Source organism: Narcine bancroftii, chromosome 4 (assembly GCF_036971445.1).
Source record: "Narcine bancroftii isolate sNarBan1 chromosome 4, sNarBan1.hap1, whole genome shotgun sequence".
NCBI lineage: Eukaryota > Metazoa > Chordata > Chondrichthyes > Torpediniformes > Narcinidae > Narcine > Narcine bancroftii.
In genome coordinates this window covers 196,952,302-196,973,066 of record NC_091472.1, presented here as the reverse complement: position 1 = coordinate 196,973,066, position 20,765 = coordinate 196,952,302, and the positions used below count along the sequence as shown (strand labels likewise).

Genomic DNA, 20,765 nt, shown 5'->3' with positions numbered 1-20,765 from the left:
TGCCGAATCCATAATGTAAAGGCCAACATTCCTCAGTTAAGGAGACCAAATAAGATGGAAATAAATACTTATAACCCTTAGTGAGTGCATAGAACAGAACAACATGGGAAAGACACTTCAGCCCGCTTGTCTGTGCTCAACATGATGATGGTCTCACAGCGCCCATCGGAGGTAGAGATGCGTTACCAACGTTTCGGGGCCTGAGCCCTTCTTCAAGGTAGAAGCAAAGAACAGGAAGGCGTCAGAATAAAGACTGAAGACTGCCCGGTGGGGGACGTGGAGGGAGGACTAAAGGTGTTAATTGGATGTGATAAGAGGAGAGGTGAGGATTGATATTGACTCTGTCAATGGAGACCAGAGGGGAAAGAGGAGAGAGAGAAAGAGCTGGGGGAAAGGCAACAGGGGAAAGAATTGTGTGAGGGGGGAGGTCAATGGAAACAGGCAAAGTGGATGTTGGAGGGTGCCCACGCCAATGATGTGGGTGGTCTCAGTCTGGCAGTGCATGTGACCATGAACAGAAAAGTCTGCAAGGGAATGGGGCAGGCAATTGAAATGGGTGGCCACTGGGAGATCCATGTTATCGTAGTGGACAACGAAGGAGTCTCCCAGTCTGCGCCCAGCCTCTCTTCTGCTTCCACCTGATAGAAATCCTCCCCCCACCCCTTTCATGTTCAAGTGTCTCTCTTCAACTCTACTATCGTATCTGCTTCCAACACTACCCTGCAGCCTGTTCCAGGCACCTGCCACTCTCTCTCTCTCTCTCACTTTAAACACACATCTTTCCTATCCTGGGGAAAAGATTCTGACTCTTCACCCTACTATGGATGTCCAATCCCTTTATATCTCAATCCCCCCCACCACACAGAAGGTCTGAAACCACTTTGCTTCTTCCTGGACCAGAGTCCTGACCATTCACCCTCTACCACCATTCTCCCCCACCTGGCAGAACCTGTCCCCGGTCTAAACAACTTCTCCTTTAACTCATCCCACTCCCACCAAATCAAAGGAGTAGCCCTGAGTACCCAAATGGGTCCCAGCTACACCTGCCTGTTTGTAGGCTTTGTGGAGCAATCCATGCCATAAGCCCACACAGACAAGACCCCCCCCCCCCCAACTCTTCCTCTGGTCTATCGATGACTATATCGTGCTGCCTCATGGATCCACGATGAGCTCATCAACTTCATTCACTCTGTGTTCAACTTCCCCCCTGATCTCAAACTCACCTGGTCCATCTTAGACAACACTCTCCCCTTCCTGGATCTGTCTCCATCTCGGTAGACAAGCTTTCCACCACCATATATTACAAACCCTCCAACTCCAACAACTACCTGGATTACACTCCTTCCCAACCTGTCCCCTGCAAGGATTCCATCCCCTTCTCTCAATTTCTCCATCTCTGCCACATCTGTTCCCAAGATGAGGTTTTCCAGTCCAGATCTTTTGAAATGTCTGCCTTCTCCCACAAACATGGCTTCCCCTCCACCACCATCAACTCAGCCCTCACCTACATCTCCATTTCCCGCACATCTGCCCTGGACCCCTCTGTCCCCAGACACAACAAACATAGAATCCCCCTTATCCTCACCTACCACCCCACCTGCCTTCACATACAACACATTATCCTCCGGAATTTCCGCCACCTACAACAGGATCCCACGACCAGACACATCTTCCCCTCTCCCTTCCTCTCTCTCCCTCTGTAGGAACTGCTCCTTCTATGACTCCCTCATGCATTCATCCCTCCCTCCCCCCCCCCCCCCCACCCCGGCAGCACCTTCACCTGTGGCTATAGGAGGTGCTACACTTGCACCCACACCTCCTCCCACACCACGGACCGGGGCCCCAAACAGGCCTTTCAGGTGAAGCAACACTTCACTTATGTGTCCGCAGGACTGATGTACTGTATCCGGTGCTCCCTTTGTGACCTCCTCTACATCGGAGAGACTGGGCCCAGACTAGGAGATCACTTCGCTGAGCACCTTCGCTCTGTCCGCATCAGTGACAGAGACCTCAAGGTGACCAACTACTTCAATTCTGCATCCCTCTCCCATACTCACGGATGTCTGTGGCCGCATGTACTGTCCCACCAGGACCACCAGTAAATTGGAGGAACAACACTTGATTTTTCCGTCTGGGATCTCTCCAACTGGATAGCATTAACATCAACTTCTCCTAACCTGCTCTCCATTCTCACTCCCTTCCCTTCCCCGTCTCCTTTAGCCCTCTACCCCTTCCCTCTCTATTCATAGAACCATCCCTCCTCCTCTGTTTGCTGTTGTGCCCTCCCTTCCTTCTCCACCTATTACCTCCTACCTTTAGGTCCATGCTTCACCCCCTCCCCTTTTTGTTCGGATGCTGCCGACATTTTTCCATACCCTGATGAAGGGTTCAAGCCTGAAACATCAGTTATGTATCTTTATCTTTGCTATATAAAGGACAGTTTGACCTGCTGAGTTTCTCCAGCATCGTGCTTTCACTTCGACCACGGTGCCTGCAGACGTTCGTGATTTACTTCACCTTATCAATGACTCTCATGATTGAATAAACCTCTAATTATTTCTCCCTTCAGCCTCCAGAGAAAACACCTCATGCTTGTCGGACCTCTCCCCGTCTCTTGTACCCTCTTCTACGGGTACGTCAGCGATGCATCAGGATGATTAGCAGGACCCTGAAGAGCGCTGTAGAACCAGGAGGCCTGGTGCATCGTTCCAACAAAGTTGTGACACATTTAGGCTGGGTGGCATTCGGCAAGGGGATGTCAGGCTCAGCTGCACGAGGCATCGGTGAGACCTCACGTGGAGCATCGTGGGCATTTTCTGGGCACCAAGCCACTGGATGCCATTAAATGGAGAAGGATGCAGAAAGGATTCACAAGGATGTTGCCACGACAGACCGCTTTAGTTGGAAGTAAGGCTGACGATTTGTCCCCTGGAGTGAAGGAAGTTGCAAAGTGACCTTCATAAAACCATGGATAAGGTAAATGATATGGCAGAGGAGTTTAAAACTGGAGGGCCCAGGGTTGAGCCGATTTAAGGGGGACCTGAGGAACACTTTGTTTCTCCACACAGAGGGCTGTGGGTGTGTAGAATGTGCTGCCACAGTAAATGTGGAGGGGGGGGGCAATGAAACAGTTCAAAAGGCATTGAGATGGGTCCATGGACTGGGCCCACACACAGGAAAATGGGACTAACTTGATCTCCAGACGGATCAACAATTGGCACTGATGGTGGGGACATGGTCACTGTGGGTTAATGGTCAGGGTGGGGTCAGGTCAGGGTGGGGTCAGGTCAGGGTGGGGTCAGGATAAGGGTCGAGTCAGGGTTGGGTGAGAGTGGAGTCAGGATCAGGGTGGGATCATGGTCAGGGTGCTGTTGCAGATAGGATGGAGTCAGGGTAAGGGTGGGGTTACAGTAAGGGTGAAGTCAGGGTTTGGGTGAGCCTGGGGTCAAGGTGAGATCACAGTCAGGGTGGGGTCACGGTCAGGATGGACTCAGGGTCAGGGTGGGGTCACAATCAGGTTAGGATCACGGTCAGGGTGGGCCCATGGACAGGGTGAGGTCACGGACAGGGTGGAAACAGGGTGAGGTCAGGGTGCAATTAGGACCAGGGTCATGGTCAGGTCACTGTTGGGGTAGGGTCACAGTCTGGGTGGAGTCAGAGTCAGGAGGAGTCAAGGACAGTGTAGGGGTAGGGTCAGGTTAGTGTCATGGTCAGGGCTAGGTCAGGATAGGTTCAGGGTCATGGTGTGGTCATAGTCAATGTGGGGTCAGGATGGGACCCTGTGCATGGGCACAGTGGCTTCACCATTAAGGTGGGCTCCGGGTGGGGTAAAGCTCAGGGTGGGTCACAGTCAGAGGGGGGTTGGGTGGAGTCACAGAGAGGGTGTATTCAGGTTGGCTTCATGGTCAGGGAAGGGTCCAGGGTCAGGGTGGGGTCATGGTTAGGTGGAGCAGGGTGGCATTAAGGTCAAGATAGGGTCAGGCCTGGGCCTTGATGAAGGTTGGGTCAGTGTGGAGGCCACGGTGGAATCCGGGTGGGGTAATGGTAGAGTTAGGGTGGGGTTAGTGTCAGGGTGGGTTCAGGGTAGAGTCATGGGCAGGGATAAAATGGTGGTGTATTATAGTGAGAGGGAATAGATGAGGATATTACATGGAGTGGGGTTGGACAAGGGGTAATACGGAGTTGGGAGTGTTTGACGGGGGTATTATAGAGACAGCATATTACAGGGAGGGGGCGGTTCGATGAAGGTATTACGGGGAAGGGGGTATTTCAGGGAGGGGTTTGGATGGGGGTATTACGGGGAGGGGGTTTGGATGGGGGTATTACAGGAAGGGGGTTGAATGGGGTTATTACAGAGAGGGGGGTTGGATGGGGGTATTACGGGGATTGGTGTTAGATGGGGTTTTGGGGGATTGGATGGGGTTACTGGGTGGAGGGAGTTGGACAGGGGTAATTATGGGAAGGGGGTATTACGGGTTAGATGGAGTATTACAGGGAGGTGGGTTTGAACGAGGGTTATTACAGGGAGCAGGGTTTGGATGGGGATATTACGGGGAGGGGGGTTGGATGGAGATATTACAAGGAGGGGGGTATTATGGGGAACAGGGTTTGGATAGGGTTATTTTGAAGAGTTGGGTTGGACAAGGGAATTATGGTGGGGGGTTGGAGGGGAGTATTACAGGGAGGCTTTATTACAGGGAGCAGGGTTGAATGGGGTAGGTAATACGAGGGGCGGGGTTACACAGGGGTATTATGTGGAGGGGGTTGGATGGGGTATTACAGGGAGTGAGCATTGGACAGGGGTATTACAGGAAGGGGCCTTTGGACGGGGTTATTAAGGGGAAGGGGTTGGACATGGGGTATTATGGGGAATGGTCATATTATGGGGAGTGGGGAATGGGGATCAGCTTCGGGAACATTCCACTGGTGAGGGGGTGGAAAGTGGACCGTTTGGGTCATTGGGTGGGGGATCATGCATGGAGCGGTCACAGCGGATGGATGGACAGACAGGGGAGCCTGGAGTGTGGGCTGTGACGGGCAGCCCAGTTCATGGGGAGCAGCCAGGGGGCGTGGGCTGGGGTGAGTGAACAGGGGGCATGAAGAGCGCAAATGGGGGGGATGAGCTGCAGCAGGTGGCCCAGGATGTAGGGAGCAGCCAGGGGGTGTGGGCTGTGTTATGCAGACAGGATGAGTGTAGGTAGTAGACGGGGGCAGGTTGGACAGGGGAGGGTGTGGGATGCGGCTGGGGGGTGAACAGATGGGTGTTGGCAGTGGTGGGCAGCCAAGGGCATGGAAAGCGGATGGGGGATGGGTGTTGGCATTTGGCAGGCAGCCCAGGGCGTGGGGAGTGGATGGTGGGGGGGGGGGGGGGCATTGGGCAGCCCAGGGCCTGGGGAGCAAACGCAGGGGGTATGATCAGTATAAGGGCATTAAAGGTTACGGAGAGAAGGCGGGGACGGGGTACTGAACTTTATGATCAGCCATGATCTCGTTGAATGGCGGAGCAGGCTCGAAGGGCCGAATGACCTACTCCTGCTCCTATCTTCTATGTTTCTATGTTTCTATGATAGGAAGTGGATAGTGGGGTGTGGGGACCAGCGGGCGGCCTGGGGGTGTCAAGAGTGGACAGGAGGGGGCATGGGGGAAGCGTCACGGGGATGGTGGTGGCAGTGAACAGGGTGTGCGGGGAGCAAGCTGGGGGAGCAGACAGGGCGGATGAGGGAGCAGATGATGTGAGTGTGGTGAGCGGGCTGGGGGAGCAGACTGGGTGGGCATGGAGAGCGGGGTGGGCGTGAGGAGCAGGCTGGGGGAGCATGAGGAGTGGACAGGGTGGGTGTGGGGAACAGACGGGGTGTGAGGAGCAGGCTGGGGGTGCAAAAAGGGTGGGCGTGGGGAGCGGGCTGGGGAGCAGACAGAATGGGTGTGGGGAGCGGATGGGGTTGGCTAGGAGAGCGGACAGGGTGGGCATGGGGAGCGGGCTGGGGGAGTGTGGGGAGCGGGCTGGGGGAGTGTGGGGAGCGGGCTGGGGGAGTGTGGGGAGCGGGCTGGGGGAGTGTGGGGAGCGGGCTGGGGGAGTGTGGGGAGCGGGCTGGAGGAGCGGACAAGTTGATCGAGGGGAGCAGGCTGGGGGAGCGTGGGGAGGGGACAGGGTGGGCATTGGGAGCAGTCTGGGGGAGCGGACAGGGTGGGCGTGGGGAGCGGACAGGGTGGGCGTGGGGAGCGGACAGGGTGGGCGTGGGGAGCGGACAGGGTGGGCGTGGGGAGCGGACAGGGTGGGCGTGGGGAGCGGACAGGGTGGACGAGGGGAGCGGACAGGGTGGACGAGGGGAGCGGGCTGGGGGAGCATGGGGAGCGGATAGGGTGGGCGTGGGGAGCGGGCTGGGGGAGCATGGGGAGCGTGCGGGCGGGTATGGGAGCGGACAGGGTGGGCTGGGGGAGCGTGCGGGCGGGCGGGGGGAGCGTGGGGAGCGGCAGGCGGCGCCAGCGACGCCGGGATACGGAGTGCCGGCGCGGGGCTGAGCCGAGCGGCAGCAGCTGCGGACCGAGCCAGAGGTGGGTTCCGTGCATCTCTGCGGCCGAGAGGAGCGGTCAGCGGTCCATTCTCCCCGCGGCCTGGGCACCGCACCGAGCCCGGGACCCCCGTGCGCATACCCACTGTGCCCGGGAACCCCGTGCGCGTTTCCTTCGCGCCTGGGACCCCCCGAGCACGTTCCCGTTGAGCCCGGGACCCCCGAGCGCGTTCGTGAAAGCCCGGGACCCCCGAGCGCATTCGTGCAAAGCCTGGGACAAGCGAGCGCGTTCCCGCTGAGCTCCGGATCACTGACCGCGAGTCGGGATGCGGTTTCACACGGCGGCGCGCATCAAGCAGGCCGGGACGTCGGGGGCGAGCGACAGCGCTCCGTCCGACCACACGGTGGACAGGACTCTTCCTACCCCCCCCCCACCCCAACCCCGGGTTCGGATCCCCCTCTTTCCCCCGAGTCCAGATTCCCCCTCTCCCCCTCCCAGGTCCAGATTCCCCCCCCCCCTCTCCCCCACTACTGGATTTCCCTCGGGTCCAGATCCCCCTCTTTCCCCCACTACTGGATCCCCCTTTCCTCCTGGTCCAGATCCCCCCTCTCCCCTGGGTCCCGATTCCCTGCCTCTCCCCCAGGTCCGGATCCCTCCTCTCTCTCCTACTATCGATCTCCCTGATACCAGATCTTCGAACTCTCCCTGGTTCTGGATTCTCCCCCCCCCCCCCCCCCCCGCCCTCTCCTCCAGTGCCAGATCCTCTATTTCTCCCCACAACCAGATCTCTGCTCTCTCCCTAGGACTGGATCCCTCCTCTCTATCCCCCAGTGTCAGATCCTCTCTTTCTCCCCACTACCAGATCCCCACTCTCTCCCTGGTATCAGATCCTTACTCTCTCTCCAGTATTGTATCCCTGCTCTCTCCCCTAGTACCAGATCTCCACTCTCTCAGTACCAATTCTATCTCTCTCCGCACTACCGGATCCCTGTTCTCTTCCCCAAGTACCATATCCCCCATTCTCTCCCCGTACCATAACCCCCCTCTCTTTCTCCAGTACCAGATTGCCTCTCTTTCCTCCAGGTCTGGATCCTCATTCTTTCCCTGGGACCAGATCCCTGCTATCCACCTCCCCCAGTACCAGTTACCGCTCTCTCCCCTGGTACCAGATCCTCACTCTCCCCAGTAACGTATCCCCACTCTCTCTCTAAGTACTGGATCCCTGTTCTCTCTCACTGGTACCAGATACTGGCTCACTTCCCTGGGTCTGGATCCCCACTCTCTCCCCCCAGTACCAATTTCAGCTCTCTCCCTCACTACCAGATCCCCACTCTCTTCCCTGGTATCAGATCCCCACTCTCTCCCCTGGTACCAGATCCCCACTCTCTCCCCTGGTACCAGATCCCCACTCTCTCCCCTGGTACCAGATCCCCACTCTCTCCCCTGGTACCAGATCCCCACTCTAAGTACTGGATCCCTTTCCCCCCCCCCCTCTCTGGTACCAGATCCCTGCTTTCTCCCCAGGTCTGGATCCCCCTCCCCCACTACTGGATCCCTGCTCTCTGCCCGGGACTGAATCCCCCCTCTCCCCAGGAACTAGATCCCCTTTCTCCCCCACTACCAGATCCCTGCTCTCCCCAGTACCATATCCCCACTCTCTCCCCAAGTATCAGATCCCAGCTCTCTCCTCTGGGTCTGGGTCCGGGTCCCTGCTCTCTCCCTTGGTACCAGTTCCAGCTTTCTTCCTCCAGTACTGGATCCTCACGCTCTCCCTGATACCATATCCCACTCTCTCCCCAAAACCAGATCCCTGCTCTCTTCCCCAGGACTGAATCCTCCTCTCCCTGGGACCAGCTCTCTCCACTGGGTCCAGATCACACTCTCTCTTAGTACTAACTCCAGCTCCCTCCCCTCAACAGATCCCTGCTCTCTCCCCAAGACCAGATCGCCTCTCTCTTCCCCAGAACAAGATTCCCTCTCTCCCCCACTTCCAAACCCCCAGTACCATATCCATACTCTGTTCCCCACTACTGGATCCCTGATCTCTCTCCCCCACTACCGGATCCCTGCTCTCTTGAACATAGAACATAGGAAGTAGGTACAGGAGTAGGCCAAAAATGGCCCATCGAGCCTGCTCCGCCATTCAATACGATCATGGCTGATCTAATTTATGACCTAACTCCACCTACCTGCCTTCTCCCCATATCCCCTAATTCCTCTATCATCCCCCCTTTCCCCCCCATCCCATCATCACCCCCCTCTCCCTCTGGGACTGTATCCCTGTTCTTTCCCCCAGTACTCTATCCCTGCTCTCTCTCTGGTACCAGATCCCTGCTCTCTCTCTCTCTCTCTCTCTCTCTGATACTGGATCCTGGCTCTCTCCCTTTCTTCCTTGGAACCAATTATGGATTTCTCCCTGTTCTCAATGGTACTGGATCTTCACTCTCTCCCTGATACCATATTTCACTCCCCAATTACTGGAACCCCACTCTCTTCCTGGGACCGAATCCCTGCTCTCTACCCTGAGATCAGATCCCAGCTCTCTCTGCAAGGTCCAGCTCTTGCTCTCTCCCTTGGTACCAATTCCAGCTCTTCCCCACCCCCCACACTCCCCGGGACCGGATCCACGCTCTCTCCCCAAATACCATATCTCCACTCTTCCCCATTACCAGATCCCTGCACTTTCAGTACCAATTCCATCTTTATCCCACTACCAGATAAACTGTGCTATTCACCCACTACAGGATCCTTGCTCTCTCTCCCCGGAACCGGATCACCACTCTCCCCCACTCCATCAACATCCCCTCCTCCAGGACTCTATCCCTGCTCTCTCCTCTAAGACTGTATCCTAGCTCGCTCCCTGTATTGGATCCTGGCTTTCAGCTGTGATACCAGATCACAGCTCTCTCCCCAGATACTGGAACCCTGCTCTCTTCTCCAGTACTGGATCCAGGTTCTCTCTAGTACCATATCCCTGCTCTCTCCCCGGTACCAGATACCCGCACTCTCCCCGGGACTGGATCCTGGCTTTTTCCCATGATCAGATCTCAACTCTTTCCCTTGGTACTGGATTCCTACTCACTTCCCTTGAATCAGGTCCATGCTCTCTCCCTCAATACCAGATCCTCACTTTCTCCACGGTACTCGACCCCTGCTCTCTCACCTGGTACTGGATCCCTGCTTGCTCTTTCTTATTACCAGATCCTCACTTTCTTTCCATGGTTCTGGATCCCTGCTCTCTCCCTCAGTACCAAATCCTCACCTTTTCTCCCCTGGTACTGGATCCCTGCTCTCTCCACTGGTACTAGATCCCTGCTCTCTCCACTGGTACTGGATCCCTGCTTGCTCTTTCTCAGCACCAGATCCTCACTTTCTTTCCATGGTACTGGATCCCTGCTCTCTCCCACAGTACCAGATCCTCACTTTCTCTCCCCTGGTACTGGATTCCTGCTTGCTCTTTCTCAGTACCAGATCCTCACTTTCTTTCCATGGTACTGGATCCCTGCTCTCTCCCACACTACCAGATCCTCATGTTCTCTCCATGGTACTGGATCCTCACTTTCTCTCCACAGTTCTGGATCCCTGGTCTCTCCCTGAGTACCAGATCCTCACTTTCTCCATGGTACTGGATCCCTGTTCTCTCCCCTGGCACTGGATCCCTGCCCTCTCCCTCCATACCAGATCCTCACTTTCTCCACAGTACTAGATCCCTGCTCTTTCCCCTGGTACTGGAACCCTGCTCTCTTCTCTAGTCTGGATCCAGGTTCTTTCTAGTACCATATCCCTGCTCTCTTCCCAGTACCAGATACCTGCACTCTCCCTGGGACTAGATCCTGGCTTTTTCCCCATGATCAGATCTCAACTCTTTCCCTTGGTACTGGATTCCTACTCACTCTTCCTTTGAATCAGGTCCATGCTCTCTCTCTCAATACCAGATCCTCATTTTTTTCCATGGTACTGGATCCCTGCTATCTCCCTCAGTACCAGATCCTCACTTTCTCTCCATCAGTACCAGATCCTCACTTTCTCTCCACAGTTCTGGATCCCTGGTCTCTCCCTCAGAGCCAGATCCTCACTTTTTCTCCACGGTACTGGATCCCTGTTCTCTCCCCTGGTACTGGATGCCTGCTCTCTCCATCAGTCCCAGATCTTCATTTTCTCTCCACGGTACTGGATCCATGCTCTCCCCTGAGCTGGATCCCTGCTCTCTCTCCCACAGTACTAGATCCCTCCTCTCTCATTGTACCAGATCTCCCTCAGGAATGGATTCCCACTCTCTCCCTCAGTGCCAGATCAGCACTCTTTTCCTCAGTACTGGATCTCCCCTTCTCTCTTGGGACCAGATCCAGACTCCCCAGTACCAGACCCACTCTATCCACAGTACTGGATCCCTGCTTTCTCCCCATACATGATCCACATACTCCAACCCCATCACTAGATTCCTCCCTTGATTTCTCTCTAGTACTGGATCACCACTTTCTCTTCCTGGTTCCAGATCCTAGCTCTCTCACTGGATACCAGATCCTGCCTCTCTCCCTGGAACCAGTTCCCTGCTCTCTCCTCTGGATCTGGATACCAATTCTCTCCCTAATACTGGATCTCTGCTCTCTACCTGGGCAAGATTCCCCACTCTCTCCCCCAGTTATAGTACTGGACACTCCCACTTTCATCCCCAGTTCAGGATCCCCACTTCTCCCCGGGACTGGATCCCCATTCTCTCCCCAGTACTGGATCTATGCTCTCTCTTCCTGGTACCAGGTCACCACTCTCCAGTGGTAACAGATCCTGACTTTCTCCTGGGTACCAGATCCCAGCCCTCTCCCCAGTACAGGATCCTAGTTTTATTCCCAGTTAACCAGATTCCAGCTCTTTCCCCCAGGTTCAAGATCTTTATCTCTTCCTGGGACCTCTGTTCTCTCCCCAGGAACTGAACCATCCTCCCTGCACTCTCCCTGCTACTGGACACCAGCTCTCTCCCCCAGGACTGGATCCCTACTCTCTCCCTTGGTAGCAGATCCCCACACTCTCCCCTCATTCTGGACCCCCACTCTCTCCGTGGGAACCAGATACCTCCTCTCTCCTGGCTCTTTCCCCAGGTACTGGATCTTTGCTCTCTACTTGGGACCAGATGCCCCACTTTCTCCCTCACTACCAGATCCCCACTCTCTTCCCTGGTATCAGATCCCCACTCTCTTCCCTGGTATCAGATCTCCACTCTCTCCACTGGGTCCAGATCACACTCTCTCTCTTAGTACTAACTCCAGCTCTCTCCCCACTACAGATCCCTGCTCTCTCCCCTGGTACCAGATCCCCACTCTCTCCCCTGGTACCAGATCCCCACTCTCTCCCCTGGTACCAGATCCTCACTCTCTCACTGGTACCAGATCCCCACTCTAAGTACTGGATCCCTGCCCCCCCCCTCTCTGGTACCAGATCCCTGCTTTCTCCCCAGGTCTGGATCCCCCTCCCCCACTACTGGATCCCTGCTCTCTGCCCGGGACTGAATCCCCCCTCTCCCCAGGAACTAGATCCCCTTTCTCCCCCACTACCAGATCCCTGCTCTCCCCAGTACCATATCCCCACTCTCTCCCCAAGTATCAGATCCCAGCTCTCTCCTCTGGGTCTGGGTCCCTGCTTTCTCCATTGGTACCTATTCCAGCTTTCTTCCTCCAGTACTGGATCCTCACGCTCTCCCTGATACCATATCCCACTCTCTCCCCAAAACCAGATCCCTGCTCTCTTCCCCAGGACTGAATCCTCCTCTCCCTGGGACCAGCTCTCTCCACTGGGTCCAGATCACACTCTCTCTCTTAGTACTAACTCCAGCTCTCTCCCCACTACAGATCCCTGCTCTCTCCCCAAGACCAGATCCCCTCTCTCTTCCCCAGAACAAGATTCCCTCTCTCCCCCACTTCCAAACCCCTAGTACCGTATCCATACTCTGTTCCCCACTACCGGATCCCTGCTCTCTTGAACATAGAACATAGGAAGTAGGTACAGGAGTAGACCAAAAATGGCCCATCGAGCCTGCTCCGCCATTCAATACGATCATGGCTGATCTAATTTATGACCTAACTCCACCTACCTGCCTTCTCCCCATATCCCCTAATTCCTCTATCATCCCCCCTTTCCCCCCATCCCATCATCACCCCCCTCTCCCTCTGGGACTGTATCCCTGTTCTTTCCCCCAGTACTCTATCCCTGCTCTCTCTTTGGTACCAGATCCCTGCTCTCTCTCTCTCTGATACTGGATCCTGGCTCTCTCCCTTTCTTCCTTGGAACCAATTCTGGATTTCTCCCTGTTCTCAATGGTACTGGATCTTCACTCTCTCCCTGATACCATATTTCACTCCCCAATTACTGGAACCCCACTCTCTTCCTGGGACCGAATCCCTGCTCTCTCCCCTGAGATCAGATCCCAGCTCTCTCTGCAAGGTCCAGCTCTTGCTCTCTCCCTTGGTACCAATTCCAGCTCTTCCCCCCCCCCACCCCCCACACTCCCCGGGACCGGATCCACACTCTCTCCCCAAATACCATATCTCCACTCTTCCCCATTACCAGATCCCCGCACTCTCAGTACCAATTCCATCTTTATCTCACTACCAGATAAACTGTGCTATTCACCCACTACAGGATCCTTGCTCTCTCTCCCCGGAACCGGATCACCACTCTCCCCCACTCCATCAACATCCCCTCCTCCAGGACTCTATCCCTGCTCTCTCCTCTAAGACTGTATCCTAGCTCGCTCCCTGTATTGGATCCTGGCTTTCAGCTGTGATACCAGATCACAGCTCTCTCCCCAGATACTGGAACCCTGCTCTCTTCTCCAGTACTGGATCCAGGTTCTCTCTAGTACCATATCCCTGCTCTCTCCCCGGTACCAGATACCCGCACTCTCCCCGGGACTGGATCCTGGCTTTTTCCCATGATCAGATCTCAACTCTTTCCCTTGGTACTGGATTCCTACTCACTCTTCCCTTGAATCATGTCCATGCTCTCTCCCTCAATACCAGATCCTCACTTTCTCCACGGTACTGGATTCCTACTCACTCTTCCCTTGAATCAGGTCCATGCTCTCTCCCTCAATACCAGATCCTCACTTTCACCACGGTACTCGGCCCCTGCTCTCTCACCTGGTACTGGATCCCTGCTTGCTCTTTCTTAGTACCAGATCCTCACTTTCTTTCCATGGTTCTGGATCCCTGCTCTCTCCCTCAGTATCAGATCCTCACTTTTTCTCCCCTGGTACTGGATCCCTGCTCTCTCCACTGGTACTAGATCCCTGCTCTCTCCACTGCTACTAGATCCCTGCTCTCTCCACTGGTACTAGATCCCTGCTCTCTCCACTGGTACTGGATCCCTGCTTGCTCTTTCTCAGCACCAGATCCTCACTTTCTTTCCATGGTACTGGATCCCTGCTCTCTCCCACAGTACCAGATCCTCACTTTCTCTCCCCTGGTACTGGATTCCTGCTTGCCCTTTCTCAGTACCAGATCCTCACTTTCTTTCCATGGTACTGGATCCCTGCTCTCTCCCACACTACCAGATCCTCATGTTCTCTCCATGGTACTGGATCCTCACTTTCTCTCCACAGTTCTGGATCCCTGGTCTCTCCCTGAGTACCAGATCCTCACTTTCTCCATGGTACTGGATCCCTGTGCTCTCCCCTGGCACTGAATCCCTGCTCTCTCCCTCCATACCAGATCCTCACTTTCTCCACAGTACTAGATCCCTGCTCTTTCCCCTGGTACTGGAACCCTGCTCTCTTCTCTAGTCTGGATCCAGGTTCTCTCTAGTACCATATCCCTGCTCTCTCCCCAGTACCAGATACCCGCCCTCTCCCTGGGACTGGATCCTGGCTTTTTCCCATGATCAGATCTCAACTCTTTCCCTTGGAACTGGATTCCTATTCACTCTTCCCTTGAATCAGGTCCATGCTCTCTCTCTCTCAATACCAGATCCTCACTTTCTCCTTGGTACTGGATTCCTACTCACTCTTCCTTTGAATCAGGTCCATGCTCTCTCTCTCAATACCAGATCCTCATTTTTTCTATGGTACTGGATCCCTGCTATCTCCCTCAGTACCAGATCCTCACTTTCTCTCCATTAGTACCAGATCCTCACTTTCTCTCCACAGTTCTGGATCCCTGGTCTCTCCCTCAGAGCCAGATCCTCACTTTTTCTCCACGGTACTGGATCCCTGTTCTCTCCCCTGGTACTGGATGCCTGCTCTCTCCATCAGTCCCAGATCTTCATTTTCTCTCCACGGTACTGGATCCATGCTCTCCCCTGAGCTGGATCCCTGCTCTCTCTCCCACAGTACTGGATCCCTCCTCTCTCATTGTACCAGATCTCCCTCAGGAATGGATTCCCACTCTCTCCCTCAGTGCTAGATCAGCACTCTTTTCCTCAGTACTGGATCTCCCCTTCTCTCTTGGAACCAGATCCAGACTCCCCAGTACCAGACCCACTCTATCCACAGTACTGGATCCCTGCTTTCTCCCCATACATGATCCACGTACTCCAACCCCATCACTAGATTCCTCCCTAGATTTCTCTCTAGTACTGGATCACCACTTTCTCTTCCTGGTTCCAGATCCTAGCTCTCTCACTGGATACCAGATCCTGCCTCTCTCCCTGGTACCAGTTCCCTGCTCTCTCCTCTGGATCTAGATACCAATTCTCTCCTTAATACTGGATCTCTGCTCTCTACCTGGGCAAGATTCCCCACTCTCTCCCCCAGTTATAGTACTGGACACGCCCACTTTCATCCCCAGTTCAGGATCCCCACTTCTCCCCGGGACTGGATCCCCATTCTCTCCCCAGTACTGGATCTATGCTCTCTCTTCCTGGTACCGGGTCACCACTCTCCAGTGGTAACAGATCCTGACTTTCTCCTGGGTACCAGATCCCAGCCCTCTCCCCAGTACAGGATCCTAGTTTTATTCCCAGTTAACCAGATTCCAGCTCTTTCCCCCAGGTTCAAGATCTTTATCTCTTCCTGGGACCTCTGTTCTCTCCCCAGGAACTGAACCATCCTCCCTGCACTCTCCCTGCTACTGGACACCAGCACTCTCCCCCAGGACTGAATCCCTACCCTCTCCCTTGGTAGCAGATCCCCACACTCTCCCCTCATTCTAGACCCTTCCCCCTCTCTGGTACCAGATCTCCGTGGGAACCAGATACCTCCTCTCTCCTGGCTCTTTCCCCAGGTACTGGATCTCTGCTCTCTACTTGGGACCAGATGCCCCACTTTCTCCCTCACTACCAGATCCCCACTCTCTCTCTCTACCAGATATCTCTCTCTCTCTCTCTCTCTCTCTCTCTCTCTCTCTCTCTCTCTCTCTTGTGCTCCTGGGACCAGATCCAGGCTCCGTCTCCCTGGTACTGAATCCCTGCTTTCTCCCCAGTGTACAATCCATGCATTCTCTTCCCAGTACTGGAAACACCCCCCCCCCCATTACCAGTACCGGATCACCATTATCTTTTCCCAGTACCAGATCCCGACTCCTTCCCCAGTTCTTGATCCTGGCTCTCTCTCTCTGGGTATTGGATCCCAGTTCTCTCCCTGGGTACCAGAACCCCCGCTCTCACCCTGGTACCGGATCACCACTCTCCCTCTCCAGAACCAGATCCCTGCTCTCTCCCCAGGTGCGACTTCTCCCTAATACCAGATCCCCACTTTCTCCTCAGTACATGATCCATACATTTTCTCCCTAGTTCCGGATCCCTGCTCTCCCCAGTACAGGATCCCCCTTTCTCTCCAGTACTGAATCCACGCTTTATCTCTCTGGTACTGGATAACCACTCTCCCTTGATACCAGATCCCAACTCACTCCCAAGTTACAAATCCCAGCTCCCTCCCTGTGTACTGGATCCCAGCTCTCTCCCTACATAGCAGATCCCAGTTCTCTCTTCTCCAGTACTGGATCCAGCTCTCTCTCTTGTACCATATCCTGGCTCTCTCCCCGTTATCAGGTCCTGGCTCTTTCACCAGGTTCTGGATCTTGGCTTTCTCCCCAAGAACTACATCCCCACTCTCTCCATGGTACTAGATCCCTGCTTTCTCCCTAGGAAAAGATCCATGCTCTTCCCCAGGACCAGATCCCCAGTGTCTCTTCAGGGACTAGTTCCCAGCTCTCTCCCTGGTACTGGAACCCCACTCACTCCTGGTACCAAATCCAGGCTCTCTCCTTTGTGTACCAGATCCCCTCTCCTTCCTTCCTTCCTTCCTTCCTTCCTTCCTTCCTCTCTCTCTCTCTCTCTCTCTCTCTCCCCCCAGATCCCCATGCACACCCCCCTTCTCTGTTATCCCCTCCACTAGTGGATCCAAGCCCTCCCCAGTACCAGATCCCTGCTCTCTCCCCAGCTACCCAATCCATACAATCTCACCACTACAGGATCCCCACTCCCATACTCACAATTCAGGATCAAAATTACTATCATACTGGATCCCTGCGCACTCCCTGCTATTGGATCTCCATGTGCTTCATCTGGTACCAAATCCCACACACTCTCCATAACGGATCCCTGCTCTCTCCCCAGTACCTGATCCCTGGTTCTCTCCTCTGGCACTGGATCCCTTCCCCCTCTCTGGTACCAGATCCCTGCTCTATCCCCAGCTACCCAATCCATACACTCTGACCATTGTAGGATCCTCACTCCCACGCTCACAGTACAAGATCCCCATTCTCATGGTACTAGATCCCTGCACAACCCCTGCTATTGGATCTCCACATACTTCCTCTGGTACCAGATTCCACATACTCTCCACCAGTACCGGATTCCTGCTCTCCCCTAGTACTGAATCCCCACTTTCTCCTCAGTACCAGATCCACCTCTCTCCCTGGTATCTGATCCTTGGTTTCTCCCATTATCAGATGCCTGCTCTCTCTCAGGTACCTGATCCCTATTTCCTCCTCAGTACCAGATCCCTGCTCTCTCCTCTGGTACCAGATCCCATCCCTTTCCCTGGTACTTGATCCCTGCTCTCTCCCCTGGTACCTGATCTCAGCTTTCTCCCCTATGACCTGCTCACTGAACTCTCCCCTGTACAGAATCCCTGCTCACTTCCCCAGTACCTGAATCCCTTTCCTCCCCAGTACCTGATCCCTTCTCCTCTCCAATACCTGATTTCTGCTCCTATTCCCAGTACCCAATTCCGTCTCCTCATCAGATCACCTCTCCTGCCCCTGGAAATGGATTCCCTTCTCCCCCAGCACCAGATCCCTGATTTGTTTCCCCTGTATCAGATCCCTGCTTCCCATCCCCAGCACTGGGTCATTCTGCCATCCCCAGTCTCCTAGCAAAGGAACTGGTCTCCATGAGGTTTGTCCTGATTGTGCCCATTCTGTGCACTGACTGTGCTGGTAAACGCGAGTCCTGTTTCACCCCCCAGGTCAGAGTAGGGTGATGGGGTTCCAGGGAATGTGAGATGGGAGTGCGGTGAGAGATCTGGGGAGTGTGAGTGGGTAGGGTTGGAAATGAGAAGGAATGTGGTGGGGGAGGGTTGAGTGGGAAATTGGGGATGTGAGAAGGGGGGAGAGATGGAGACATGGTGTTGGGTGTGAGCCGGTGGGTGCTGGGGGAGTGGGGTGGACAGGTGTCGGGTGGGAGTGGCAAGATGACAGATATGCGGTGAGGTATTCCCTACGCGTGACTGCAAAGTTACTCAGTCCTGTGGCCCATTAAATCCCAGTTACCACTCCCACATCTCCGTGTACACACCCACCACTTCTCCTCTTCCCCCACCCACCTCTTGTCTCCCATCACTTTCTATCTCTACTTACACTCTTCTGTCACCCTCCCCACCCCTGTCTGTCTCTTTAACCCTTTCACTCTCCCACCTCCTCTGTCTCTCACCTACCGCCTCTGTCCATACCCCCATCTCTCCCCTGCTCTCTCTCGCCCTTCCCCCCTCTATTTCCATCCCACTGTCTCTCTCCCAACCCCTCTCTCTCCATCCTGTCTTCTGTAATCCCCTTTGTGTCTTCTCTGTCTCCCCATCCCTTTTCCCTTCCACCCCATCCCCATCTCTCCCCACATTTTCCCCCTCACTGTCTATCCGCACCTCCTTCTGCCTTTTCTCTGTCTCCCCAACTCCCTTTCTCCCCTACCACCCTCTGCCCCTCCCTTGCCCCTTCCCCTTATTTCTCCCAACCCCCTTTTTCCTCCACCTCACACTCTACCCCCCCACCATTCTCTATCCCTCCCCCCACCATTCTCTATCTCTTCCCCCACCCTACTTGTCCTGCACGCTCCCGGTGCCCCCTTGAAGGCAGACATTAATAGCCTGCAGAACATCCATCCTTTCAGAATTTCAAACTGTTCAATAAGATCTTCTCTCACTCATCTCGGCTCCAACCACAGGAGTGAGCCCAGCACCTCCAACGTAAGGGACGGGACAAGGGGATAACCAATGTGCCAAGATTTGGAGCAAGATTTCCCCGAGTTGTCAAGCCCCCATCCGGTTTCTCCGGAGTAGTTAGGGTGGGAGGTGCTTCTGCCTTAGCCAACTCTGTTCAGGCACAGTTCTGCTTTCCTGCCAGACGCAATCAGCTCACCCCAACACTTCGTTATCTCCCACCTGCCCAATATCTGCCTTTCCGAGTCCTGTCTCTCACCTTCCCGAGACCGCAGCCTGCCACAAATGTTTCCCTCATCAGCAAATTTCACTGCAGCTTTGGAGATTTGACCCAGTGGAGTCAACCTGTTCAGCTCTGTTCAATGTGACTCAGGGACAAGCGGAGCTTGGTAGCTGACCACACATTTCCCGAGTGAGAGATTGCCTGAGGTTACAGCTCTCATTCTCCATCCTTCCCGGTCTCTGACCACAGATCAGATTCTCCCCTCCCCTCCAGCCTCTTCCTGGATGTAGCTGTCCCCTCTGAAGGAGAGCAGAACCCATGAGGTCATCACCGTGTGATGACCATCCCGGGAAGGAGCAGCACATTGTGTAACTGTGCTCCAGTTGGAGGGCATACAGCCCAGTGGCCTGAAAGAACTAACAAACCAGGCCAGGGGAAAGAAAGGTAGAACATTCTAGAAACACCTGACAAATACAGTGGGAAGGGCGGAGGAATGGGTCATGTTGATGGATTCTCAGCAAAAGTTGGAAACCAACCTTAGGCAAAGATGGAGCCCACTGAGGGGCATGTGTTGGGAAGTGAAATGTCTGAATAGACTGGGCCCAGTGAGTCTGGGAGTTGGTACAAGACGAGGGTTCACTTCCTGAACTGTTGGAGAGGTGTGAGAGCCTCGGCAGAGGTCGGGGTGGGGGGTGGGGTGAGGCCGGATTTGACTTTTCTGTGTGTGTCCTGCCAGATCGACTGAACCCCGTGGGTGAGGAGGACGATCCGCCCTTGTACACCTGTGGCCCACTTGTGTACTCAACACTGGTTTGTGAACTCTCTGCCACCCAGAGGGAGAATTGGACGTAGACCACAACTTAAACTAAAATTTAAGATTCAAGATTCTTCTATTGTCAAGTAATAGTACAGAATGTGTAATATTACACAAGATTGCCTTCTGCCTGCCAGAAGGCAAAGAGTCAGCATTATTGTTGCCCAGTGCCCCTCACAGTAAGAGAGTCCCTTCAGAGTCACCGAGTGCCCGTGGATTCGCTTCCAGCCCTCCCGTATCCTCTGCAGCTTCATAGACTCCTGTTCGATCCATCAGCCACCCAAGCTCCAGCTCCAGACCCCCTGACACCATCCGGAAGCCCTCAGCCCTTTGGGAGCCCATCCTTGCCCACAGCTCCGATACCTGGCTCCCGTGAGCCAGTGTCCGGCAACTCGCAGCCTGTGTAGTTCCCCTGACTACGTTTCCCCACCCCCGTGGCCTGTGGGGGGGGGGGTTCCTCAGCAGCTGAGCCCCTCGCTGGTCCACTGGCGTGGATACCATCCTGTAGGGTAGTTTCCTCTACTCCTTCTCAGTGGGGGTGGAGGGGGGAGGTTCTTCCCGTTTCTGATGCCCTGCACCAAATGCAGATGCCACCATCGTGGGCACAGCCCCCCCCCCCCCCCCGAGATTGCAGGATTTTAGTTTAGAAACGCCGTCAGCTCCCCTGACAGGCTGGTTAATGCCTGGACGGAGCTGTTGTCATTCAGAGTAGAGCTGTGTCCTCACTCCCCTGGGTCTGCACCACTGGCAGCCCTGCCGGCAGTACAATATTTATTTTGTGATCCATATGACCATGATCCATGTAAATCTTTCATGTATCCATCTGGAAGCTGCACTTCTATCTGCTTCCATCA

The 20,765-nt window shown here is 54.9% G+C and overlaps 2 protein-coding genes across 4 annotated transcripts in view; one reads left to right on the top strand and one right to left on the bottom strand.

Moving 5' to 3' along the window:
- Positions 1–4,875: 4,875 nt before the first annotated feature.
- LOC138762411 (uncharacterized) lies at positions 4,876–5,484 on the bottom strand. The gene is made up of 2 exons (XM_069936171.1): positions 5,465–5,484; positions 4,876–5,389 (listed from the first exon to the last, which is right to left on the bottom strand). The coding sequence occupies exons 1-2, from the start codon at positions 5,482–5,484 to the stop codon at positions 4,876–4,878; spliced, it is 534 nt and encodes a 177-aa protein (XP_069792272.1).
- A 978-nt stretch (positions 5,485–6,462) lies between these two features.
- rimbp2b (RIMS binding protein 2b) overlaps positions 6,463–20,765 on the top strand; it is a 179,609-nt gene continuing 165,306 nt past the window's right edge. For all 3 annotated transcript variants that reach the window (XR_011356321.1, XR_011356320.1, XM_069933561.1), the window contains exons 1-2: positions 6,463–6,552; positions 19,834–19,907. The gene's annotated coding sequence lies outside the window, so the exon portion shown is untranslated. The remainder of the gene's footprint in view (positions 6,553–19,833; positions 19,908–20,765) is intronic.